Source organism: Oncorhynchus masou, unplaced genomic scaffold (assembly GCF_036934945.1).
Source record: "Oncorhynchus masou masou isolate Uvic2021 unplaced genomic scaffold, UVic_Omas_1.1 unplaced_scaffold_1207, whole genome shotgun sequence".
NCBI lineage: Eukaryota > Metazoa > Chordata > Actinopteri > Salmoniformes > Salmonidae > Oncorhynchus > Oncorhynchus masou.
The window spans coordinates 119,528-147,408 of NW_027001856.1; the positions used below are offsets into that span (position 1 = coordinate 119,528).

The 27,881-nt window shown below is 47.7% G+C and overlaps 1 protein-coding gene across 1 annotated transcript; it reads left to right on the plus strand.

Moving 5' to 3' along the window:
* LOC135529898 (tandem C2 domains nuclear protein-like) lies at positions 1–27,861 on the plus strand. Its single transcript, XM_064958306.1, has 4 exons — positions 1–188; positions 10,744–10,849; positions 17,873–18,069; positions 27,205–27,861. Exons 1-4 carry the CDS (start codon positions 9–11, stop codon positions 27,313–27,315), a joined length of 594 nt encoding a protein of 197 aa, XP_064814378.1. The 5' UTR covers positions 1–8; the 3' UTR covers positions 27,316–27,861.
* The last annotated feature ends 20 nt before the right edge of the window (positions 27,862–27,881 follow it).

The window sequence follows — 27,881 nt, forward strand, 5'->3', positions numbered from 1 at the left end:
CAGTCTTCATGGAGACCTTTGTGTTTACGTTGCGGCTGCAGCAGCTGCGTTGCAGTGCTCTGGTATTCCGTCTGCAGACCCATCACCCCAGGAAGAGAACGGTGGCAGAGTGTGTCCTCTGCCTCAGACAGCTGGGCCCTGAGGAGACACAGCACTGGATGGAGCTCAGCCCCCCCTCCAAGACCACAGTAAGTATGGATATATATATACAGCATAGAAATAGAATGTCTAGAATGTACATTCCAACTCAGAGGCCTTATGGTTTGTGTCCTCCTGAGATTGGAAGGTTGTGGAGTTCGATCCCTGGCCGAGTCGTTTAGATTAAGTTCATTTTATTGGTCAGTTGTGCACAAAGGTCCAACCGAAATTTGTCTTCCACTTATAACCCAACCCCTCCAAAAGACACAGAGAGGTTTTGGAAAGGCGTGGGGGGGGGGGCAGCTACGTGGTTAAGTGCCTTGCTTAATGGCACAACGGCAGGCAATGGTATCTAGGATATGATACCAGCAACCCTCTGGTTTCCAGCTCACTTCCCGCTAGATTTTTCCCGTCAGACCAGAAATTCGAACTGGCAACAATCCGGTTGCTGAATAGCCTCTTACCGCTACACCAAAGACTCTAAAATGGGACCCGATTCGTTCCTGCTTGGCACTCAGCATTGAAGAGATTAATTGGGGGTAAGGCCCTGTGATACACTAGCATCCTGTCCAGGGGTGTCCTACATCAAGCTGTCTCACTCACAATACCCCATAATGACATCACAATACCCCATAATGGCATCACAATACCCCATAATGGCATCACAATACCCCATAATGGCATCACAATACCCCATCATGACATCACAATACCCCATAATGACATCACAATACCCCATAATGACATCACAATACCCCATAATGGCATCACAATTCCCCATAATGACATCACAATACCCCATAATGACATCACAATACCCCACAATTACATCACAATACCCCATAATGACATCACAATACCCCATAATGGCATCACAATACCCCATAATGACATCACAATACCCCATAATGACATCACAATACCCCATAATGGCATCACAATACCCCATAATGACATCACAATACCCCATAATGACATCACAATACCCCATAATGACATCACAATACCCCATAATGGCATCACAATACCCCATAATGGCATCACAATTCATAATGACATCACAATACCCCATAATGACATCACAATACCCCACAATTACATCACAATACCCCATAATGACATCACAATACCCCATAATGGCATCACAATTCCCCATAATGACATCACAATACCCAATATTGACAAAGCAAAAACAGGTTTTTAGAATTTGTTGCTAATTTATAAAAAATAATATTTAAAAAAAATAATATATATATGACATTTAAGTAATTATTCAGACCATTTTCTCAGAACTTTGTTGAAGCACGTTTGGCAGTGATTACAGCTTTGAGTCTTCTTGGGTATGACACTACAAGCTTGGCACACCTGTATTTGGGGAGTTTCTCCCATTCTTCTCTGCAGATCCTCTAAAGCTGTCAGGTTGGATGGGGAGCATCGCTGCACAGCTATTTTCAGATCTCTCCAGAGATGTTCGATCGGGTTCAAGTTCAGACTCAAGGACATTCAGAGATTTGTCCCGAAGCCACTCCTGTGGTGTCTTGGCTGTGTGCTTAGGGTTGTTGTCCTGTTGGAAGGGGAACCTTCACCCCAGTCTGAGGTCCTGAGTGCTCTGGAGCAGGTTTTCATCAAAGATCTCTCTGTACTTTGCTTTGTTCATCTTTGCCTCGATCCTGACTAGTCTCCAAGTCCCTGCCGCTGAAAAACACCCCCACAGCATGATGCTGCCACCACCATGCTTCACCGTAGGGATTGTGCCAGGTTTCCTCCAGATGTGACGCTTGGCATTCAGGCCAAAGAGTTCAATCTTGGTTTCATCAGACCAGAGAATCTTGTTTCATATGGCCTGAGAGTCTTTAGGTGGCTTTTGTCGAACTCCAAGTGAGCTGTCATGTGTCTTTTACTGAGGAGTGGCTTCCTTCTGTCCACTCAACCATAAAGGCCTGATTGGTGGAGTACTGCAGAGATGGTTGTTCTTCTGGAAGGTTCTCCCATCTCCACAGAGGAACTCTGGAGCTCTGTCAGAGTGACCATCGGGTACTTGGTCACCTCTCTGACCAAGGCCCTTCTCCTCCAATTGCTCAGTTTGGCCGGGCGGACAGATCTAGGAGGAGTCTTGGTGGTTCCAAACATCTTCCATTTAAGAATGATGGCCACTGTGTTCTTGGGGATCTTCAATGCTGCAGGCATTTGTTGGTACCCTTCCCCAGATTTGTGCCTCAACACAATCGTGTCTCTGAGCTCTACGTACAGATCCTTCAACCTCATGGCTTGTTTTTTTCTCTGACATGCACTGTGAACTGTGGGACCTTATATAGACAGGTGTGTGTGCCTTTCCAAATCATGTCCAATCAGTTGAATTTACTACAGATGGACTCCAATCAAGTTGTAGAAACATCTCAAGAATGATCAATGGAAACAGGATGCACCTGAGCTCAATTTCGAGTCTCATAGGGTCTGAATACTTATGTAAATAAGGTATTTGAGTTTTTTAAAATTTGTAATATATTTTGCAAAAATCTCTAAAAACCGGTTTGCTTTGTCATTATGGGATATTGTGATGTCATTATGGGGAATTGTGATCTCATAATCGGGCATTGTGATGTCATTATGGGGAATTGTGATCTCATAATCGGGCATTGTGATGTCATTATGGGGAATTGTGATGTCATTTAGGGGTGTTCTGTGTAGATTGATGAGGATTAAAATATATATATAATCCATTTGAGAATAAGGCTGTAAAAACGTAACGTAAACAAAACATGGAAAAGTCAAGGGGTCTGAATACTTTCCGAAGGCACTTTTCCGAACGTGTAGGTAAATCACATTCTGCCTGTAGTTTGGTGTTGTCATTTTCTTTTGGTCTCTGGCCAACAGGAAATGCCTGTAGAATGGGACAAGCCTATGACTTAGTAATTCAAATATGTAGTCTATTCTCTGTGCCTATGCTCTGGATATCTTCCTATTATAACTCCTTATCTCCTTATCAGAACAGTATGTAAAGAACAAAACTTCTGCCAAGTCATGAAACAATGTTTTTCTTTGTTGATATATTGCAGGCTGTTGGCATATTGAGGAACATGCCAATATTGATGTACTGACGGAGCCTCTCTGGGGTTGCATAATCTGGGAGTAGGGAATTTTTTTAGAAGTTTTAGGGAAACAGAAACTGGAGGTGAAAGGTTTATTGGAAAAAGCCATCAGGCTGGGGTTGGGATGGATGGTGGAATTGTGAGGCCTGGAAACTAGGTCAAACCTCAAACAATTCAAGGGAGAAAGAGAGAGGCATAGAGAGAGAGAGAGAGAGAGACAGAGAGAGAGAGAGAGAGAGAGACAGAGAGAGAGACACAGAGAGAGAGAGACACAGAGAGAGAGAGAGAGAGACACACAGAGAGAGAGAGACACAGAGAGAGAGAGAGACACAGAGAGAGAGAGACACAGAGAGAGAGAGAGAGAGAGAGAGAGAGAGAGAGAGAGACAGAGACAGAGACACAGAGAGAGAGAGACACACAGAGACACACAGAGAGAGAGAGAGACAGAGAGAGAGAGAGAGAGAGAGAGAGAGAGAGAGAGAGAGAGAAGATCAGCTCAATGTAATTGAAGAATCCATAGACTCTAACCACTTCTGGGAAAATTGGAAAACACTAAACAAACAACAACACGAAGAATTATCTATCCAAAAAGGAGATGTATGGGTAAACCACTTCTCCAATCTTTTGGCTCTATAACAAAGAATAAAGAGCAAAAACATATACATGATCAAATACAGATCTTAGAATCAACTATTAAAGACTACCAGAACCCACTGGATTCTCCAATAACATTGAATGAGTTACAGGACAAAATAAAAACCCTCAAACCCAAAAAGGCCTGTGGTGTTGATGGTATCCTCAATGAAATGATCAAATATACAGACAACAAATTCCAATTGGCTATACTAAAACTCTTTAACATCATCCTTAGCTCTGCATCTTCCCCAATATTTGGAACCAAGGACTGATCACCCCAATCCACAAAAATGGAGACAAATTTGACCCCAATAACTACCGTGGAATATCGTCAACAGTAACCTTGGGAAAATCCTCTGCATTATCATTAACAGCAGACTCGTACACTTCCTCAATGAAAACAATGTACTGAGCAAATGTCAAATTGGCTTTTTACCAAATTACCGTACAACAGACCATGTATTCACCCTGCACACCCTAATTGACAACCAAACAAACCAAAACAAAGGCAAAGTCTTCTCATGCTTTGTTGATTTCAAAAAAGCCTTCGACTCAATTTGGCATGAGGGTCTGCTATACAAACTGATGGAAAGTGGTGTTGGGGGTAAAACATACGACATCATAAAATCCATGTACACAAACAACAAGTGTGCGGTTAAAATTGGCAAAAAACACACACATTTCTTCACACAGGGTCGTGGGGTTAGACAGGGATGCAGCTTAAGCCCCACCCTCTTCAACATATATATCAACGAACTGGCGCGGGCACTAGAAAAGTCTGCAGCACCCGGCCTCACCCTACTAGAATCTGAAGTCAAATGTCTGCTGTTTGCTGATGATCTGGTGCTTCTGTCACCAACCAAGGAGGGCCTACAGCAGCACCTAGATCTTATGCACAGATTCTGTCAGACCTGGGCCCTGACAGTAAATCTCAGTAAGACCAAAATAATGGTGTTCCAAAAAGGTCCAGTCACCAGGACCACAAATACAAATTCCATCTCGACACTGTTGCCCTAGAGCACACAAAACTATACATACCTTGGCCTAAACATCAGCGCCACAGGTAACTTCCACAAAGCTGTGAACGATCTGAGAGACAAGGCAAGAAGGGCATTCTATGCCATCAAAAGGAACATAAATTTCAACATACCAATTAGGATTTGGCTAAAAATACTTGAATCAGTCATAGAGCCCATTGCCCTTTATGGTTGTGAGGTCTGGGGTCCGCTCACCAACCAAGACTTTACAAAATGGGACAAACACCAAATTGAGACTCTGCACGCAGAATTCTGCAAAAATATCCTCCGTGTACAACGTAGAACACCAAATAATGCATGCAGAGCAGAATTAGGCCGATACCCACTAATTATCAAAATCCAGAAAAGAGCTGTTAAATTCTATAACCACCTAAAAGGAAGTGATTCCCAAACCTTCCACAACAAAGCCATCACCTATAGAGAGATGAACCTGGAGAAGAGTCCCTAAGCAAGCTGGTCCTGGGGCTCTGTTCACAAACACACCCTACAGAGCCCCATGACAGCAGCACAATTAGACCCAACCAAATCACGAGAAAACAAAAAGATAATTACTTGACACATTGGAAAGAATTAACAAAAAACAGAGCAAACTAGAATGCTATTTGGCCCTACACAGAGAGTACACAGCGGCAGAATACCTGACCACTGTGACTGACCCAAAATTAAGGAAAGCTTTGACTATGTACAGACTCAGCGAGCATAGCCTTGCGATTGAGAAAGGCCGCCGTAGGCAGACATGGCTCTCAAGAGAAGACAGGCTATGTGCTCACTGCCCACAAAATGAGGTGGAAACTGAGCTGCACTTCCTAACCTCCTGCCCAATGTATGACCATATTAGAGAGACATATTTCCCTCAGATTACACAGATCCACAAAGAATTCGAAAACAAATCCAATTTTGAAAACTCCCATATCTACTGGGTGAAATTCCACAGTGTGCCATCAGAGCAGCAAGATTTGTGACCTGTTGCCACGAGAAAAGGGCAACCACTGAGGAACAAACACCATTGTAAATACAACCCATATCTATGCTTATTTATTTTATCTTGTGTCCTTTACCATTTGTACCTTGTAAAAACACTGTATATATATATATATAATATGACATTTGTAATGTCTTTATTGTTTTCAAACTTCTGTATGTGTGATGTCTACTGTTAATTTTTATTGTTTACCTTACTTGCTTTGGCAATGTTAACACGTTTCCCATGCCAATAAAGCCCCTTGAATTGAATTGAATTGACAATATTACAGAGACATAATTCCTCAGATTACACAGAGCCACAAAGATTTTGAAAACAAACCCAATTTTGATAAACTCCTATATCTACTGGGTGAAATACCACAGTGTGTCATCACAGAAGCAATATTTGTGACCTGTTGCCACAAGAAGAAGGCAACCAGTGAAGAACAAACACCGTTGTAAATACAACCCATTTTAATGTTTATTTATTTTGCCTTTTTGTACTTTAACTATTTGCACATCGTTACAACACCATATACAGACATAATGCAGTGTGTGTAGTAGGATTCGATCTTCATCCTGTATTGACGTTTTGACTGTTTGATGGTCGTTGCAGGATTTCATAAGTGTCAGGATTACTGTCCTGCTCCTTGAAAGAGTTCTAGTCTTTACTGTCCTGCTCCTTGAAAGAGTTCTAGTCTTTATACTGTCCTGCTCCTTGAAAGAGTTCTAGTCTTTATACTGTCCCGCTCCTTGAAAGAGTTCTAGTCTTTATACTGTCCTGCTCCTTGAAAGAGTTCTAGTCTTTATACTGTCCTGCTCCTTGAAAGAGTTCTAGTCTTTATACTGTCCTGCTCCTTGAAAGAGTTCTAGTCTTTACTGTCCTGCTCCTTGAAAGAGTTCTAGTCTTTATACTGTCCTGCTCCTTGAAAGAGTTCTAGTCTTTACTGTCCTGCTCCTTGAAAGAGTTCTAGTCTTTATACTGTCCTGCTCCTTGAAAGAGTTCTAGTCTTTATACTGTCCTGCTCCTTGAAAGAGTTCTAGTCTTTACTGTCCTGCTCCTTGAAAGAGTTCTAGTCTTTATACTGTCCTGCTCCTTGAAAGAGTTCTAGCCGTTATACTGTCCTGCTCCTTGAAAGAGTTCAAGTCTTTATACTGTCCTGCTCCTTGAAAGAGTTCTAGCCGTTATACTGTCCTGCTCCTTGAAAGAGTTCTAGTCTTTATACTGTCCTGCTCCTTGAAAGAGTTCTAGCCGTTATACTGCCCTGCTCCTTGAAAGAGTTCTAGTCTTTATACTGTCCTGCTCCTTGAAAGAGTTCTAGCCGTTATACTGCCCTGCTCCTTGAAAGAGTTCAAGTCTTTATACTGTCCTGCTCCTTGAAAGAGTTCTAGTCTTTATACTGTCCCGCTCCTTGAAAGAGTTCTAGTCTTTATACTGTCCTGCTCCTTGAAAGAGTTCTAGTCTTTATACTGTCCTGCTCCTTGAAAGAGTTCTAGTCTTTACTGTCCTGCTCCTTGAAAGAGTTCTAGTCTTTACTGTCCTGCTCCTTGAAAGAGTTCTAGTCTTTATACTGTCCTGCTCCTTGAAAGAGTTCTAGTCTTTACTGTCCTGCTCCTTGAAAGAGTTCTAGTCTTTATACTGTCCTGCTCCTTGAAAGAGTTCTAGTCTTTTTACTGTCCTGCTCCTTGAAAGAGTTCTATTCTTTACTGTCTGGCTCCTTGAAAGAGTTCTGGTCTTTATACTGTCCTGCTCCTTGAAAGAGTTCTAGTCTTTATACTGTCCTGCTCCTTGAAAGAGTTCTTGTCTTTATACTGTCCTGCTCCTTGAAAGAGTTCTAGTCTTTATACTGTCCTGCTCCTTGAAAGAGTTCTAGTCTTTACTGTCCTGCTCCTTGAAAGAGTTCTAGTCTTTATACTGTCCTGCTCCTTGAAAGAGTTCTATTCTTTACTGTCTGGCTCCTTGAAAGAGTTCTGGTCTTTATACTGTCCTGCTCCTTGAAAGAGTTCTAGTCTTTATACTGTCCTGCTCCTTGAAAGAGTTCTTGTCTTTATACTGTCCTGCTCCTTGAAAGAGTTCTAGCCTTTATACTGTCCTGCTCCTTGAAAGAGTTCTAGTCTTTATACTGTCCCGCTCCTTGAAAGAGTTCTAGTCGTTATACTGTCCCGCTCCTTGAAAGAGTTCTAGCCTTTATACTGTCCTGCTCCTTGAAAGAGTTCTAGTCTTTACTGTCCCGCTCCTTGAAAGAGTTCTAGTGTTTATACTGTCCTGCTCCTTGAAAGAGTTCTAGTCTTTACTGTCTGGCTCCTTGAAAGAGTTCTACTCTTTACTGCCCCGCTCCTTGAAAGAGTTCTAGTCTTTATACTGTCCTGCTCCTTGAAAGAGTTCTAGTCTTTACTGTCCTGCTCCTTGAAAGAGTTATAGTCTTTACTGTCCTGCTCCTTGAAAGAGTTCTAGTCTTTACTGTCCCGCTCCTTGAAAGAGTTCTAGTCTTTATACTGTCCTGCTCCTTGAAAGAGTTCTAGCCTTTATACTGTCCCGCTCCTTGAAAGAGTTCTAGTCTTTTTACTGTCCCGCTCCTTGAAAGAGTTCTAGTCTTTATACTGTCCTGCTCCTTGAAAGAGTTCTAGTCTTTATACTGTCCTGCTCCTTGAAAGAGTTCTAGTCTTTATACTGTCCTGCTCATTGAAAGAGTTCTAGTCTTTATACTGTCCTGCTCCTTGAAAGAGTTCTAGTCTTTATACTGTCCCGCTCCTTGAAAGAGTTCTAGTCTTTATACTGTCCTGCTCCTTGAAAGAGTTCTAGCCTTTATACTGTCCTGCTCCTTGAAAGAGTTCTAGTCTTTATACTGTCCTGCTCCTGAAAGAGTTCTAGTCTTTATACTGTCCCGCTCCTTGAAAGAGTTCTAGCCTTTATACTGTCCTGCTCCTTGAAAGAGTTCTAGTCTTTACTGTCCCGCTCCTTGAAAGAGTTCTAGTGTTTATACTGTCCTGCTCCTTGAAAGAGTTCTAGTCTTTACTGTCTGGCTCCTTGAAAGAGTTCTACTTTACTGCCCTGCTCCTTGAAAGAGTTCTAGTCTTTACTGTCCTGCTCCTTGAAAGAGTTCTAGTCTTTATACTGTCCTGCTCCTTGAAAGAGTTCTAGTCTTTATACTGTCCTGCTCCTTGAAAGAGTTCTAGTCTTTATTCTGTCCTGCTCCTTGAAAGAGTTCTAGTCTTTATACTGTCCTGCTCCTTGAAAGAGTTCTAGTCTTTATACTGTCCTGCTCCTTGAAAGAGTTCTAGTCTTTATACTGTCCTGCTCCTTGAAAGAGTTCTTGTCTTCATACTGTCCTGCTCCTTGAAAGAGGCAGCTCTCGCCTTTTGCTCGGACGTTGAACCACATGGTTCTAAATACCGTCACTGTGGGGATGACGTTGTCCAGGCACTTATTAATGAACCCAGTGAACTCCTCAAAGTTATTGTATGAATCCCGGAATATATTCCAGCCTGTGCTAGCGAAACAGTCCTGTAGTTTAGCGTCCTCTTCATTGGACCACTTCTGTGTCGAGCGTGTCACTCGCATCTCCTGTTTCAGTTTGGTGCTTGTAAGCAGGAATCAGGAGGATAGAATTATGGTCAGATTTGCCAAATGGAAGGGTCTCCTGACTGGCGCTGTGGTCTAAGACACTGCATCACAGTGCTAGCTGGGCCACTAGAGATCTAGGTTCAAGTCCAGGCTCTGTTACAGCCAGCTGCATCTGGGAGATCCATGAGGCGGCGCACAATTGGCCCAGGGTCATCCGGGCTAGGGAAGGGCTAAATAGTTCTGATTGATCATAAGGACTCCCGAGTGGCGCATCGGTCTAAGGCACAAGAGGCACCTCAGTGTTCAGGCGTCACTACAGACCCTGGTTCGATCCCGGGCTGTATCCCAACCGGCCGTAATCAGGAGTCCCATTGGTCTAGCATCACCTGGGTTAGCAGAGGGTTTGGCCGGGGTAGGCTGTCATTGTAAAGTAAGAATTTGTTCTTAACTGACTTACCTGGTTAAATAAAAATACAAATATGGGGAGTGGTAGTCAGTGATGTGTTGGATTTTCCCCAAATATAATGCTTTGTATTCAGGACATAAAGTACATTTCAGTTTTCATTTAGTCAATTAGGTTGAGTAACTAGATGTTGTTGATCAGTATTCAGTATTCTTTTATCACAGCCATTGAACTGTTTTAGAGTCACCATTGGCCTCATGGTGAAATCCCGAGCTGTTTCCTTCCTCTCCGGCAACTGAGTTAGGAAGGACGCCTGTATCTTTGTAGTGACTCGGTATATTGATACACCATCCAAAGTGTAATTAATAACGTCATGCTCAAAGGATATTCAATGTCTGCTTTTTTAATTTACCAGTAGGTGGCCTTCTTTGCGAGGCAGTGAAAACCTGCCTGGTCTTTGTGGTTGAATCTGTGTTTGAAATTCACTACTTCGACTGAGGGACTTTACAGATAATTGTGTGTGTGGAGTACAGAGATGAGGTAGTCATTCAAAAATCATCTTCATTATTATTGCACACAGAGTCCATGCAACTTATTATGTGACTTGTTAAGCACATTTTTACTCCTGACCTTATTTAGGCTTACCATAACAAAGGGGTTGAATACTTATTGACTCGACATTTCAGGTTTTTATTTTTATTAATTTGTAGAAATAATTCCACTTTATGGGGTACTGTGTGAAGGCCAGTGGGTGTGAATAGTTTCTGAAGGCACTGTAGCTTCCTAACCAAGTACAGCCATTTGGGATAGGGACCAGTATGTTCAGCAACATGAATTTGGTGGAACATTTTTTAAACTGTAGAAATGTGAACCTACTGTCTCCAGCGTCTGATGTTCTCACTCCTTCTCCAGGTGTGTCACGCTGAGCTGCACCTGGCCACCTGTTTCCAGCCGGTTAACGGACGCATCCAACTGCAGGTCCTCGCTGCCCAGAACCTCCCAGCTCCACTCAGCCAGGGTAGGGGTCTACATAGTCTGTTATAACCTCCCAGCTCCACTCAGCCAGGGTAGGGGTCTACATAGTCTGTTATAACCTCCCAGCTCCACTCAGCCAGGGTAGGGGTCTACATAGTCTGTTACATATCTGTTATAACCTCCCTGTTCCACTCAGCCAGAGTAGGGGTCTACATAGTTTGTTATAACCTCCCAGCTCCACTCAGCCAGGGTAGGGGTCTACATAGTCTGTTATATATCTGTTATAACCTCCTGTTCCACTCAGCCAGGGTAGGGGTCTACATAGTCTGTTACATATCTGTTATAACCTCCCTGTTCCACTCAGCCAGAGTAGGGGTCTACATAGTCTGTTATAACCTCCCAGCTCCACTCAGCCAGGGTAGGGGTCTACATAGTCTGTTATAACCTCCCTGTTCCACTCAGCCAGGGTAGGGGTCTACATAGTCTGTTATATATCTGTTATAACCTCCCAGCTCCACTCAGCCAGGGTAGGGGTCTACATAGTCTGTTATATATCTGTTATAACCTCCCTGTTCCAGTCAGCCAGGTTTAGGGGTCTACATAGTCTGTTATAACCTCCCTGTTCCACTCAGCCAGGGTAGGGGTCTACATAGTCTGTTATAACCTCCCTATTCCAGTCAGCCAGGGTAGGGGTCTACATAGTCTGTTATATATCTGTTATAACCTCCCTGTTCCACTCAGCCAGGGTAGGGGTCTACATAGTCTGTTATAACCTCCCAGCTCCACTCAGCCAGGGTAGGGGTCTACATAGTTTGTTATAACCTCCCAGCTCCACTCAGCCAGGGTAGGGGTCTACATAGTCTGTTATAACCTCCCAGCTCCACTCAGCCAGGGTCACATAGGGGTCTACATAGTCTGTTATATATCTGTTATAACCTCCCAGCTCCACTCAGCCAAGGTAGGGGTCTACATAGTCTGTTATAACCTCCCAGCTCCACTCAGCCAGGGTAGGGGTCTACATAGTCTGTTATAACCTCCCAGCTCCACTCAGCCAGGGTAGGGGTCTACATAGTCTGTTATAACCTCCCAGCTCCACTCAGCCAGGGTAGGGGTCTACATAGTCTGTTATAACCTCCCAGCTCCACTCAGCCAGGGTAGGGGTCTACATAGTCTGTTATATATCTGTTATAACCTTCCTGTTCCACTCAGCCAGGGTAGGGGTCTACATAGTCTGCTATAACCTCCCAGCTCCACTCAGCCAGGGTAGGGGTCTACATAGTCTGTTATATATCTGTTATAACCTCCCAGCTCCACTCAGCCAGGGTAGGGGCTCTACAAAGTCTGCTATAACCTCCCAGCTCCACTCAGCCAGGGTAGGGGTCTACATAGTCTGTTATAACCTCCCAGCTCAACTCAGCCAGGGTAGGGGTCTACATAGTCTGTTACATATCTGTTATAACCTCCATGTTCCACTCAGCCAGGGTAGGGGTCTACTTCATCTGATCCCAACGTGTATTATATGTAGCAATAGGGAGAAGTCCACTACATGACCAAAAGTATGGGGTTGAGGCCAGGGCTCTGTGCAGGCCTGTTAACTTCTTCCACAAAGATATCGTCAAACCAGTTCTGTATGGCCGTGCTTTGTGCACGGGGCATTGTCATGCTGAAATAGGAAAGGGCCTTCCTCAAACTGTTGCCACAAAGTTGGAAGCACAGAATCTTCTAGAAAGTCATTTTATGCTGTAGTGTTAAGATTTATCTTCTCTGGAACTAAGGGCCCGAACCATGAAAACAGCCCCAGACCTTTACAGTTGGCACTATGCATTCAGGCAGGTAGCGTTCTCCTGGCACTATGCATTCAGGCAGGTAGCGTTCTCCTGGCATTCTGCATTCAGGCAGGTAGTGTTCTCCTGGCACTATGCATTCAGTCAGGTGCGTTCTCCTGGCACTATGCATTCGGGCAGGTAGCGTTCTCCTGGCACTATGCATTCAGGCAGGTAGCGTTCTCCTGGCACTATGCATTCAGGCAGGTAGCGTTCTCCTGGCACTCTGCATTCAGGCAGGTAGCGTTCTCCTGGCATTCTGCATTCAGGCAGGTAGCGTTCTCCTGGCACTATGCATTCAGGCAGGTAGCGTTCTCCTGGCACTATGCATTCAGGTAGGTAGCGTTCTCCTGGCACTATGCATTCAGGCAGGTAGCGTTGTCCTGGCACTATGCATTCGGGCAGGTAGCGTTCTCCTGGCACTATGCATTCAGGCAGGTAGCGTTCTCCTGGCATTCTGCATTCAGGCAGGTAGCGTTCTCCTGGCACTATGCATTCAGGCAGGTAGCGTTCTCCTGGCACTATGCATTCAGGCAGGTAGCGTTCTCCTGGCACTATGCATTCAGGCAGGTAGCGTTCTCCTGGCATTCTGCATTCAGGCAGGTAGCGTTCTCCTGGCACTATGCATTCGGGCAGGTAGCGTTCTCCTGGCACTATGCATTCAGCCAGAGCGTTCTCCTGGCACTATGCATTCAGGCAGGTAGCGTTCTCCTGGCACTATGCATTCAGCCAGAGCGTTCTCCTGGCACTATGCATTCGGGCAGGTAGCGTTCTCCTGGCACTATGCATTCAGCCAGAGTGTTCTCCTGGCACTATGCATTCAGGCAGGTAGCGTTCTCCTGGCACTATGCATTCAGGTAGGTAGCGTTCTCCTGGCACTATGCATTTGGGCAGGTAGCGTTCTCCTGGCATTCTGCATTCAGGCAGGTAGCGTTCTCCTGGCATTCAGGCAGGTAGCGTTCTCCTGGCACTATGCATTCAGGCAGGTAGCGTTCTCCTGGCATTCAGGCAGGTAGCGTTCTCCTGGCACTATGCATTCAGGCAGGTAGCGTTCTCCTGGCATTCAGGCAGGTAGCGTCTCCTGGCACTATGCTTTCGGGCAGGTAGCGTTCTCCTGGCACTATGCATTCAGGCAGGTAGCGTTCTCCTGGCATTCAGGCAGGTAGCGTCTCCTGGCACTATGCTTTCGGGCAGGTAGCGTTCTCCTGGCACTATGCATTCAGGCAGGTAGCGTTCTCCTGGCATTCAGGCAGGTAGCGTTCTCCTGGCACTATGCATTCAGGCAGGTAGCGTTCTCCTGGCACTATGCATTCAGGCAGGTAGCGTTCTCCTGGCACTATGCATTCAGGCAGGTAGCGTTCTCCTGGCACTATGCATTCAGGCAGGTAGCGTTCTCCTGGCACTATGCATTTGGGCAGGTAGCGTTCTCCTGGCATTCTGCATTCGGACAGGTAGCGTTCTCCTGGCACTATGCATTCAGGCAGGTAGCGTTCTCCTGGCACTATGCATTCAGCCAGGTAGCGTTCTCCTGGCATTCTGCATTCAGGCAGGTAGCGTTCTCCTGGCACTATGCATTCAGCCAGGTAGCATTCTCCTGGCACTATGCATTTGGGCAGGTAGCGTTCTCCTGGCATTCTGCATTCGGACAGGTAGCGTTCTCCTGGCACTATGCATTCAGGCAGGTAGCGTTCTCCTGGCACTATGCATTCAGCCAGGTAGCGTTCTCCTGGCACTATGCATTTGGGCAGGTAGCGTTCTCCTGGCACTATGCATTCAGGCAGGTAGCATTCTCCTGGCACTATGCATTTGGGCAGGTAGCGTTCTCCTGGCACTATGCATTCAGGCAGGTAGCGTTCTCCTGGCACTATGCATTCAGGCAGGTAGCGTTCTCCTGGCACTATGCATTCAGGCAGAGCGTTCTCCTGGCACTATGCATTCGGGCAGGTAGCGTTCTCCTGGCACTATGCATTCGGGCAGGTAGCATTCTCCTGGCACTATGCATTCAGGCAGGTAGCGTTCTCCTGGCACAATGCATTCAGGCAGGTAGCGTTCTCCTGGCACTATGCATTCGGGCAGGTAGTGTTCTCCTGGCATTCTGCATTCAGCCAGAGCGTTCTCCTGGCACTATGCATTCGGGAAGGTAGCGTTCTCCTGGCACTATGCATTCAGGAAGGTAGCGTTCTCCTGGCACTATGCATTCAGGAAGGTAGCGTTCTCCTGGCACTATGCATTCAGGCAGGTAGCGTTCTCCTGGCACTATGCATTCAGGCAGGTAGCGTTCTCCTGGCACTATGCATTCAGGAAGGTAGCGTTCTCCTGGCACTATGCATTCAGGTAGGTAGCGTTCTCCTGGCACTATGCATTCGGGCAGGTAGCGTTCTCCTGGCACTATGCATTCAGCCAGAGCGTTCTCCTGGCACTATGCATTCAGGCAGGTAGCGTTCTCCTGGCACTATGCATTCAGGTAGGTAGCGTTCTCCTGGCACTATGCATTTGGGCAGGTAGCGTTCTCCTGGCATTCTGCATTCAGGCAGGTAGCGTTCTCCTGGCATTCAGGCAGGTAGCGTTCTCCTGGCACTATGCATTCAGGCAGGTAGCGTTCTCCTGGCATTCAGGCAGGTAGCGTCTCCTGGCACTATGCATTCGGGCAGGTAGCGTTCTCCTGGCACTATGCATTCAGGCAGGTAGCGTTCTCCTGGCATTCAGGCAGGTAGCATTCTCCTGGTACTATGCATTCAGGCAGGTAGCGTTCTCCTGGCACTATGCATTCAGGCAGGTAGCGTTCTCCTGGCACTATGCATTCAGGCAGGTAGCGTTCTTCTGGCACTATGCATTCAGGCAGGTAGCGTTCTCCTGGCACTATGCATTTGGGCAGGTAGCGTTCTCCTGGCATTCTGCATTCGGACAGGTAGCGTTCTCCTGGCACTATGCATTCAGGCAGGTAGCGTTCTCCTGGCACTATGCATTCAGCCAGGTAGCGTTCTCTGGCATTCTGCATTCAGGCAGGTAAGCGTTCTCCTGGCACTATGCATTTGGGCAGGTAGCGTTCTCCTGGCATTCTGCATTCGGACAGGTAGCGTTCTCCTGGCACTATGCATTCAGGCAGGTAGCGTTCTCCTGGCACTATGCATTCAGCCAGGTAGCGTTCTCCTGGCACTATGCATTTGGGCAGGTAGCGTTCTCCTGGCACTATGCATTCAGGCAGGTAGCATTCTACTGGCACTATGCATTTGGGCAGGTAGCGTTCTCCTGGCACTATGCATTCAGGCAGGTAGCGTTCTCCTGGCACTATGCATTCAGGCAGGTAGCGTTCTCCTGGCACTATGCATTCAGGCAGAGCGTTCTCCTGGCACTATGCATTCGGGCAGGTAGCGTTCTCCTGGCACTATGCATTCGGGCAGGTAGCATTCTCCTGGCACTATGCATTCAGGCAGGTAGCGTTCTCCTGGCACAATGCATTCAGGCAGGTAGCGTTCTCCTGGCACTATGCATTCAGGCAGGTAGTGTTCTCCTGGCATTCTGCATTCAGCCAGAGCGTTCTCCTGGCACTATGCATTCGGGAAGGTAGCGTTCTCCTGGCACTATGCATTCAGGAAGGTAGCGTTCTCCTGGCACTATGCATTCAGGAAGGTAGCGTTCTCCTGGCACTATGCATTCAGGCAGGTAGCGTTCTCCTGGCACTATGCATTCAGGCAGGTAGCGTTCTCCTGGCACTATGCATTCAGGCAGGTAGCGTTCTCCTGGCACTATGCATTCAGGCAGGTAGCGTTCTCCTGGCACTATGCATTCAGCCAGAGCGTTCTCCTGGCACTATGCATTCAGGCAGGTAGCGTTCTCCTGGCACTATGCATTCAGGCAGGTAGCGTTCTCCTGGCACTATGCATTCAGGCAGGTAGCGTTCTCCTGGCACTATGCATTCAGGCAGGTAGCGTTCTCCTGGCACTATGCATTCAGGCAGGTAGCGTTCTCCTGGCACTATGCATTCAGGCAGGTAGCGTTCTCCTGGCACTATGCATTCGGGCAGGTAAGCGTTCTCCTGGCACTATGCATTCGGGCAGGTAGCGTTCTCCTGGCACTATGCATTCAGGCAGGTAGCGTTCTCCTGGCATTCTGCATTCAGGCAGGTAGCGTTCTCCTGGCATTCTGCATTCAGGAAGGTAGCGTTCTCCTGGCACTATGCATTCAGGAAGGTAGCGTTCTCCTGGCACTATGCATTCAGGCAGGTAGCGTTCTCCTGGCATTCTGCATTCAGGAAGGTAGCGTTCTCCTGGCACTATGCATTCAGGAAGGTAGCGTTCTCCTGGCACTATGCATTCGGGCAGGTAGCGTTCTCCCGGCATCCGCCAAACCCAGATCCGTCAGTCGGACTGCCAGGTGGTGAAGCGTGATTCATCACTCCAGAGAACGTGTTTCCACTCCTCCAGAGTCCAATGGTGGCGAGCTTTACACCACTCCAGCTGACGCTTGGCATTGAGCGTGGTGATATTAGGCTTGTGTGCGGCTGCTCGGCCATGGAGACCCATTTCATGAAGCTCCCGACCAACAGTTATTGTGCCGACGTTGCTTCCAGAGGCAGTTTGGAACTCAGTAGTGAGGGTTGCAGCCGAGGACAGACGATTTCTACACCCTAAGTGTTTCAGCACTCGCGGTCCCGTTCTGTGAGCTTGTGTGGCCTACCACTTCACGGCTGAGCCGTTGTTGCTCCTAGAGGTTTCCACTTCACAATAACAGCACTTACAGTTGACCGGGGGCAGCTCTAGCAGGGCAGAAATTTGACGAACTGACTTGTAGGAAAAGCCACGTTGAACGTCACTGAGCTCTTCAGTAAGGCCATTCTACTACCCATGTTTGTCTATGGAGATTGGATGGCTGTGTGCTCGATTTTATACACCTGCCAGTAACATGTGTGGCTGAAACGGGACAAATCCACTAATTGAAGGAGTGTCCACATACTTTTGTATATATCGTGTATGTCATTCTTTGTAACAGAGAAAATGTGTTTTAATGAACAGGATGTGGATATTTAAGCAGTTCTAAAATGAGTTAAGGTTAGGTTTAGGGTTAGTCGGAGAGCTTCAACCTGGAACCATTTTAAAAATCTGCCAGCTGTATACACACTGTCTACTAAGTAATCATTTCCCTTGTGCTTTTCTCTTTCCCTTGTGCTTTTCTCTTTCCCTTGTGCTTTTCTATTTCTCTTGTGCTTTTCTATTTCCCTTGTGCTTCCCTTGTCCATCAACCAGCGTTCTTTGTGAAGATATTGATGCAGCTGCAGGGCACGGTGGTGATGAAGAAGAAGACTCACACCCTAAAGTCCTCCGGAGGTCAGCTGACCTGGACTGAGTCTTTCTACTTCCCCTTCGCTTTGGACCAGGGCTTCCTGCTGTCAGTCAAACTCTACAGCCGCAGTTCTGTCAGACGGAAACACTACCTCGGACAGGTGAGACGAAAGGCCCTAGGGCTCTTTTCAATCCGAATAGCGGAAGTTCAGCGAGATTGAAATTTAAAGGCAATGTTTCAACTTCAGCGCAGACTGTTTTCATGGTAGACGCTGCAACGTAAAACCACCTTTACATTTCTATCCCGGGAAGCCGTAACGCTTCAGATTTTCCAGATTAAATAGAGCCCCTTAATCAGACCAAGCATTAACCCGGCGATAGCCGACACCTGCCACCTGCATAGCTGTTGTTTTTGGCGGTGTCGGAGGTGGAACTGTGTCGGAGGTGGAACTGTGTCGGTCTGTAAAATCAGTGAGCAGTTGCTCCGGTGATCATTGTCATGAAGCCACACCCTCCTCACTTGAGATAGAAGTTTAGAACGAGAATGTGTAGGCTACGTTAGAATTGATGACATTCAAATTGAAAAATCATTGAAACAAAAAAATAATGAAAGAAATGATGAAATATTCAATCAGCCTACTCAAGGTGTAGATTACAAGGCTACATAAGGATTTCTCTCAATGCGCCTGCGGGCAGCCAATAATGCCGGGAGCCGTTGTGGATTTGACACGCAGTTTCGTCTGTTACGTTCCCACAAGACAAACTCAAAATGTCGCTCACAACAAAGGGAACTAACAAACAACTAACAGACAACCAAAACAGAAAGGGGTACTGAAAGGCACCCATGTGGGTCTCCACTGAAAGTTGACAAGCAACTAGGAAATGTGCCCTAAAACATTCCCAGAATGCATTCCCACTAAATGTGGCTAGGGAAGAGAAGACAAAAAGAAAATCCCACACCAATAGAAACCACATTTTAAAGGAAACAGAAAATCACACACTAATTAAATATAGAGTCAATAGAAACCACATTTAAAGGAAACAGAAAACCACACACTAATTAAGGATAGAGAGTCAATAGAAACCACATTTAAAGGAAACAGAAAACCACACACTAATTAAGGATAGAGAGTCAATAGAAACCACATTTAAAGGAAACAGGAAAACACACACTAATTAAGGATAGAGAGTCAATAGAAACCTGATCTAAAGGAAACAGAAAACCACACACTAATTAAGGATAGAGAGTCAATAGAAACCACATTTAAAGGAAACAGGGAAAACACACACACTAATTAAGGATAGAGTCAATAGAAACCACATTTAAAGGAAACAGAAAACCACACACTAATTAAGGATAGAGTCAATAGAAACCACATTTAAAGGAAACAGAAAACCACACACTAATTAAGGATAGAGAGTCAATAGAAACCACATTTAAAGGAAACAGGAAAACACACACATAAAAGGCTTTGTTTCAGTACTTAATAAACAGCGAGAGCCAACAGAAGGTGTTACTCTCTCAGAACTAACTGATGCCCAGGCCAGCAGGTCTTAAATACCAGCTAGGCTGACTGATGCCCAGGCCAGCAGGTCTTAAATACCAGCTAGGCTGACTGATGCCCAGGCCAACAGGTCTTAAATACCAGCTAGGCAGACTGATGCCCAGGCCAGCAGGTCTTAAATACCAGCTAGGCAGACTGATGCCCAGGCCAGCAGGTCTTAAATACCAGCTAGGCTGACTGATGCCCAGGCCAGCAGGTCTTAAATACCAGCTAGGCTGACTGATGCCCAGGCCAGCAGGTCTTAAATACCAGCTAGGCTGACTGATGCCCAGGCCAACAGGTCTTAAATACCAGCTAGGCAGACTGATGCCCAGGCCAGCAGGTCTTAAATACCAGCTAGGCAGACTGATGCCCAGGCCAGCAGGTCTTAAATACCAGCTAGGCTGACTGATGCCCAGGCCAGCAGGTCTTAAATACCAGCTAGGCTGACTGATGCCCAGGCCAGCAGGTCTTAAATACCAGCTAGGCTGACTGATGCCCAGGCCAGCAGGTCTTAAATACCAGCTAGGCTGACTGATGCCCAGGCCAGCAGGTCTTAAATACCAGCAAGGCTGACTGATGCCCAGGCCAACAGGTCTTAAATACCAGCTAGGCTGACTGATGCCCAGGCCAACAGGTCTTAAATACCAGCTAGGCTGACTGATGCCCAGGCCAGCAGGTCTTAAATACCAGCAAGGCTGACTGATGCCCAGGCCAGCAGGTCTTAAATACCAGCTAGGCTGACTGATGCCCAGGCCAACAGGTTTTAAATACCAACTAGGCTGACTGATGCCCAGGCCAGCAGGTCTTAAATACCAGCTAGGCTGACTGATGCCCAGGCCAGCAGGTCTTAAATACCAGCTTGGCTGACTGATGCCCAGGCCAGCAGGTCTTAAATACCAGCAAGGCTGACTGATGCCCAGGCCAACAGGTCTTAAATACCAGCTAGGCTGACTGATGCCCAGGCCAGCAGGTCTTAAATACCAGCTAGGCTGACTGATGCCCAAGCCAACAGGTCTTAAATACCAGCTAGGCTGACTGATGCCCAGGCCAGCAGGTCTTAAATACCAACAAGGCTGACTGATGCCCAGGCCAGCAGGTCTTAAATACCAACAAGGCTGACTGATGCCCAGGCCAACAGGTCTTAAATACCAGCTAGGCTGACTGATGCCCAGGCCAGCAGGTCTTAAATACCAGCTAGGCTGACTGATGCCCAGGCCAGCAGGTCTTAAATACCAGCTAGGCTGACTGATGCCCAGGCCAGCAGGTCTTAAATACCAGCTAGGCTGACTGATGCCCAGGCCAGCAGGTCTTAAATACCAGCTAGGCTGACTGATGCCCAGGCCAGCAGGTCTTAAATACCAGCAAGGCTGACTGATGCCCAGGCCAGCAGGTCTTAAATACCAGCTAGGCTGACTGATGCCCAGGCCAACAGGTTTTAAATACCAACTAGGCTGACTGATGCCCAGGCCAGCAGGTCTTAAATACCAGCTAGGCTGACTGATGCCCAGGCCAGCAGGTCTTAAATACCAGCTTGGCTGACTGATGCCCAGGCCAGCAGGTCTTAAATACCAGCAAGGCTGACTGATGCCCAGGCCAACAGGTCTTAAATACCAGCTAGGCTGACTGATGCCCAGGCCAGCAGGTCTTAAATACCAGCTAGGCTGACTGATGCCCAAGCCAACAGGTCTTAAATACCAGCTAGGCTGACTGATGCCCAGGCCAGCAGGTCTTAAATACCAACAAGGCTGACTGATGCCCAGGCCAGCAGGTCTTAAATACCAACAAGGCTGACTGATGCCCAGGCCAACAGGTCTTAAATACCAGCTAGGCTGACTGATGCCCAGGCCAGCAGGTCTTAAATACCAGCTAGGCTGACTGATGCCCAGGCCAGCAGGTCTTAAATACCAGCTAGGCTGACTGATGCCCAGGCCAGCAGGTCTTAAATACCAGCTAGGCTGACTGATGCCCAGGCCAGCAGGTCTTAAATACCAACTAGGCTGACTGATGCCCAGGCCAGCAGGTCTTAAATACCAGCTAGGCTGACTGATGCCCAGGCCAGCAGGTCTTAAATACCAACTAGGCTGACTGATGCCCAGGCCAACAGGTCTTAAATACCAGCTAGGCTGACTGATGCCCAGGCCAGCAGGTCTTAAATACCAACTAGGCTGACTGATACCCAGGCCAACAGGTCTTAAATACCAGCTAGGCTGACTGATGCCCAGGCCAACAGGTTTTAAATACCAACTAGGCTGACTGATGCCCAGGCCAGCAGGTCTTAAATACCAGCTAGGCTGACTGATGCCCAGGCCAGCAGGTCTTAAATACCAGCTTGGCTGACTGATGCCCAGGCCAGCAGGTCTTAAATACCAGCAAGGCTGACTGATGCCCAGGCCAACAGGTCTTAAATACCAGCTAGGCTGACTGATGCCCAGGCCAGCAGGTCTTAAATACCAGCTAGGCTGACTGATGCCCAAGCCAACAGGTCTTAAATACCAGCTAGGCTGACTGATGCCCAAGCCAACAGGTCTTAAATACCAGCTAGGCTGACTGATGCCCAGGCCAGCAGGTCTTAAATACCAACAAGGCTGACTGATGCCCAGGCCAACAGGTCTTAAATACCAGCTAGGCTGACTGATGCCCAGGCCAACAGGTCTTAAATACCAGCTAGGCTGACTGATGCCCAGGCCAGCAGGTCTTAAATACCAGCTAGGCTGACTGATGCCCAGGCCAGCAGGTCTTAAATACCAGCTAGGCTGACTGATGCCCAGGCCAGCAGGTCTTAAATACCAGCTAGGCTGACTGATGCCCGGGCCAACAGGTCTTAAATACCAGCTAGGCTGACTGATGCCCAGGCCAGCAGGTCTTAAATACCAGCTAGGCTGAGTGATGCCCAGGCCAACAGGTCTTAAATACCAGCTAGGCAGACTGATGCCCAGGCCAACAGGTCTTAAATACCAACAAGGCTGACTGATGCCCAGGCCAACAGGTCTTAAATACCAGCTAGGCTGACTGATGCCCAGGCCAACAGGTCTTAAATACCAGCTAGGCTGACTGATGCCCAGGCCAGCAGGTCTTAAATACCAACTAGGCTGACTGATGCCCAGGCCAGCAGGTCTTAAATACCAGCTAGGCTGACTGATGCCCAGGCCAGCAGGTCTTAAATACCAGCTAGGCTGACTGATGCCCAGGCCAGCAGGTCTTAAATACCAGCTAGGCTGACTGATGCCCGGGCCAACAGGTCTTAAATACCAGCTAGGCTGACTGATGCCCAGGCCAGCAGGTCTTAAATACCAGCTAGGCTGAGTGATGCCCAGGCCAACAGGTCTTAAATACCAGCTAGGCAGACTGATGCCCAGGCCAACAGGTCTTAAATACCAACAAGGCTGACTGATGCCCAGGCCAACAGGTCTTAAATACCAGCTAGGCTGACTGATGCCCAGGCCAACAGGTCTTAAATACCAGCTAGGCTGACTGATGCCCAGGCCAGCAGGTCTTAAATACCAACTAGGCTGACTGATGCCCAGGCCAGCAGGTCTTAAATACCAACAAGGCTGACTGATGCCCAGGCCAACAGGTCTTAAATACCAGCTAGGCTGACTGATGCCCAGGCCAACAGGTCTTAAATACCAGCTAGGCTGACTGATGCCCAGGCCAGCAGGTCTTAAATACCAGCTAGGCTGACTGATGCCCAGGCCAGCAGGTCTTAAATACCAGCTAGGCTGACTGATGCCCGGGCCAACAGGTCTTAAATACCAGCTAGGCTGACTGATGCCCAGGCCAGCAGGTCTTAAATACCAGCTAGGCTGAGTGATGCCCAGGCCAACAGGTCTTAAATACCAGCTAGGCAGACTGATGCCCAGGCCAACAGGTCTTAAATACCAACAAGGCTGACTGATGCCCAGGCCAACAGGTCTTAAATACCAGCTAGGCTGACTGATGCCCAGGCCAGCAGGTCTTAAATACCAGCTAGGCTGACTGATGCACAGGCCAACAGGTCTTAAATACCAGCTAGGCTGACTGATGCCCAGGCCAGCAGGTCTTAAATACCAACTAGGCTGACTGATGCCCAGGCCAGCAGGTCTTAAATACCAACAAGGCTGACTGATGCCCAGGCCAACAGGTCTTAAATACCAGCTAGGCTGACTGATGCCCAGGCCAACAGGTCTTAAATACCAGCTAGGCTGACTGATGCCCAGGCCAGCAGGTCTTAAATACCAGCTAGGCTGACTGATGCCCAAGCCAACAGGTCTTAAATACCAGCTAGGCTGACTGATGCCCAGGCCAGCAGGTCTTAAATACCAACAAGGCTGACTGATGCCCAGGCCAGCAGGTCTTAAATACCAACAAGGCTGACTGATGCCCAGGCCAACAGGTCTTAAATACCAGCTAGGCTGACTGATGCCCAGGCCAGCAGGTCTTAAATACCAGCTAGGCTGACTGATGCCCAGGCCAGCAGGTCTTAAATACCGGATAGGCTGACTGATGCCCAGGCCAGCAGGTCTTAAATACCAGCTAGGCTGACTGATGCCCAGGCCAGCAGGTCTTAAATACCAACTAGGCTGACTGATGCCCAGGCCAGCAGGTCTTAAATACCAGCTAGGCTGACTGATGCCCAGGCCAGCAGGTCTTAAATACCAACTAGGCTGACTGATGCCCAGGCCAACAGGTCTTAAATACCAGCTAGGCTGACTGATGCCCAGGCCAGCAGGTCTTAAATACCAACTAGGCTGACTGATGCCCAGGCCAACAGGTCTTAAATACCAGCTAGGCTGACTGATGCCCAGGCCAACAGGTCTTAAATACCAACTAGGCTGACTGATGCCCAGGCCAGCAGGTCTTAAATACCAGCTAGGCTGACTGATGCCCAGGCCAGCAGGTCTTAAATACCAGCTTGGCTGACTGATGCCCAGGCCAGCAGGTCTTAAATACCAGCAAGGCTGACTGATGCCCAGGCCAACAGGTCTTAAATACCAGCTAGGCTGACTGATGCCCAGGCCAACAGGTCTTAAATACCAGCTAGGCTGACTGATGCCCAGGCCAGCAGGTCTTAAATACCAGCTAGGCTGACTGATGCCCAGGCCAACAGGTCTTAAATACCAGCAAGGCTGACTGATGCCCAGGCCAACAGGTCTTAAATACCAGCTAGGCTGACTGATGCCCAGGCCAACAGGTCTTAAATACCAGCTAGGCTGACTGATGCCCAGGCCAACAGTTCTTAAATACCAGCTAGGCTGACTGATGCCCAGGCCAACAGGTCTTAAATACCAGCTAGGCTGACTGATGCCCAGGCCAACAGGTCTTAAATACCAGCTAGGCAGACTGATGCCCAGGCCAGCAGGTCTTAAATACCAGCTAGGCTGACTGATGCCCAGGCCAGCAGGTCTTAAATACCAGCAAGGCTGACTGATGCCCAGGCCAACAGGTCTTAAATACCAGCTAGGCTGACTGATGCCCAGGCCAACAGGTCTTAAATACCAGCTAGGCTGACTGATGCCCAGGCCAACAGGTCTTAAATACCAGCTAGGCTGACTGATGCCCAGGCCAACAGTTCTTAAATACCAGCTAGGCTGACTGATGCCCAGGCCAACAGGTCTTAAATACCAGCTAGGCTGACTGATGCCCAGGCCAACAGGTCTTAAATACCAGCTAGGCAGACTGATGCCCAGGCCAGCAGGTCTTAAATACCAGCTAGGCTGACTGATGCCCAGGCCAGCAGGTCTTAAATACCAGCAAGGCTGACTGATGCCCAGGCCAGCAGGTCTTAAATACCAACAAGGCTGACTGATGCCCAGGCCAACAGGTCTTAAATACCAACAAGGCTGACTGATGCCCAGGCCAACAGGTCTTAAATACCAACAAGGCTGACTGATGCCCAGGCCAACAGGTCTTAAATACCAACAAGGCTGACTGATGCCCAGGCCAACAGGTCTTAAATACCAGCTAGGCTGACTGATGCCCAGGCCAGCAGGTCTTAAATACCAACAAGGCTGACTGATGCCCAGGCCAACAGGTCTTAAATACCAACAAGGCTGACTGATGCCCAGGCCAACAGGTCTTAAATACCAACAAGGCTGACTGATGCCCAGGCCAACAGGTCTTAAATACCAGCTAGGCTTACTGATGCCCAGGCCAGCAGGTCTTAAATACCAGCAAGGCTGACTGATGCCCAGGCCAGCAGGTCTTAAATACCAACAAGGCTGACTGATGCCCAGGCCAACAGGTCTTAAATACCAACAAGGCTGACTGATGCCCAGGCCAACAGGTCTTAAATACCAACAAGGCTGACTGATGCCCAGGCCAACAGGTCTTAAATACCAACAAGGCTGACTGATGCCCAGGCCAGCAGGTCTTAAATACCAACTAGTCAGACTGATGCCCAGGCCAGCAGGTCTTAAATACCAACTAGGCTGACTGATGCCCAGGCCAACATGTCTTAAATACCAACTAGGCTGACTGATGCCCAGGCCAACAGGTCTTAAATACCAACTAGTCAGACTGATGCCAAGGCCAGCAGGTCTTAAATACCAACTAGGCTGACTGATGCCCAGGCCAGCAGGTCTTAAATACCAGCTAGGCTGACTGATGCCCGGGCCAGCAGGTCTTAAATACCAGCAAGGCTGACTGATGCCCAGGCCAACATGTCTTAAATACCAACTAGGCTGACTGATGCCCAGGCCAACAGGTCTTAAATACCAGCAAGGCTGACTGATGCCCAGGCCAACATGTCTTAAATACCAACTAGTCAGACTGATGCCCAGGCCAACAGGTCTTAAATACCAGCAAGGCTGACTGATGCCCAGGCCAGCAGGTCTTAAATACCAGCTAGGCTGACTGATGCCCAGGCCAACAGGTCTTAAATACCAGCTAGGCTGACTGATGCCCAGGCCAGCAGGTCTTAAATACCAGCTAGGCTGACTGATGCCCAGGCCAACAGGTCTTAAATACCAACAAGGCTGACTGATGCCCAGGCCAACAGGTCTTAAATACCAACAAGGCTGACTGATGCCCAGGCCAACAGGTCTTAAATACCAACAAGGCTGACTGATGCCCAGGCCAGCACGTCTTAAATACCAGCTAGGCTGACTGATGCCCAGGCCAGCAGGTCTTAAATACCAGCTAGGCTGAGTGATGCCCAGGCCAGCAGGTCTTAAATACCAGCTAGGCTGACTGATGCCCAGGCCAGCAGGTCTTAAATACCAGCTAGGCTGACTGATGCCCAGGCCAGCAGGTCTTAAATACCAGCAAGGCTGACTGATGCCCAGGCCAGCAGGTCTTAAATACCAGCAAGGCTGACTGATGCCCAGGCCAACAGGTCTTAAATACCAACTAGGCAGACTGATGCACAGGCCAGCAGGTCTTAAATACCAGCTAGGCTGACTGATGTCCAGGCCAACAGGTCTTAAATACCAGCTAGGCTGACTGATGCCCAGGCCAGCAGGTCTTAAATACCAACTAGGCTGACTGATGCCCAGGCCAGCAGGTCTTAAATACCAGCAAGGCTGACTGATGCCCAGGCCAGCAGGTCTTAAATACCAGCATGGCTGACTGATGCCCAGGCCAGCAGGTCTTAAATACCAGCTAGGCTGACTGATGCCCAGGCCAGCAGGTCTTAAATACCAACAAGGCTGACTGATGCCCAGGCCAGCAGGTCTTAAATACCAGCTAGGCTGACTGATGCCCAGGCCAGCAGGTCTTAAATTGAGTTCTAAGATCAAGCCAGTTCCATAACTTTCATAACTGCTTCTACAGGTTCACCTTGGCTTCGACAGCCCAACACAGGAAGCAGCAGAGCAGTGGAGGGACAGCATTTCTCACCCTGAGACGATGGTGGCTGTATGGCACAGACTCGACGGATTCTGACACACCTGTATAAATTCACACAGTGTCCCAAAGGAGTTGACAGCCTCACCTGTATCGCCACCTGTACTGCCACCTAGTGGTATAAAGTACTTCAGTAAAAATACTTTAGTAGTTTTTGGAGGTATCTGTACTTTATTTTACTATTTATATGTTTGCCAACTTTTAATTTGACTTCACTACATTCCTAAAGTAAATAATGACCTTGTATTATTTTGTAGATAAAGTATGTAGATTACACATTTATGTTGCATAGACTTGTTTTGTGTAGTGCCATATGTTGTATGTTCAGTTGATATAATATAATATTTTGGAGGACAGTTATTTGGCAGCAGGGTAGCCTAGTGGTTAGAGCATTGGGCCAGTAACCGAAAGGTTGCAAGTTCGAATCCCGAGCTGACAAGGTAGAAGGAAATCTGTTGTTCTGCCCCCTGAACAAGACAGTTAACCCACTGTTCCCCGGTCTTTGTAAATAAGAATTTGTTCTTAACTGACTTAAATAATGGTATAATAAAAATATAAAGCAGTCATGAAGTTCTGTTGCATGAATTGCAAGGAGTAATGGTGTG

What these genes read in the sequence shown, in the direction of transcription:
- LOC135529898 (XM_064958306.1), top strand. Translation starts at nt 9, where the DNA reads ATGGAGACCTTTGTGTTTACGTTGCGGCTGCAGCAGCTGCGTTGCAGT. An exon ending in GCCCCCCCTCCAAGACCACA is followed by an intron (nt 189 to 10,743) that starts GTAAGTATGGAT and finishes CTCCTTCTCCAG; the next exon opens with GTGTGTCACGCTGAGCTGCA. An exon ending in GGAAACACTACCTCGGACAG is followed by an intron (nt 18,070 to 27,204) that starts GTGAGACGAAAG and finishes CTGCTTCTACAG; the next exon opens with GTTCACCTTGGCTTCGACAG.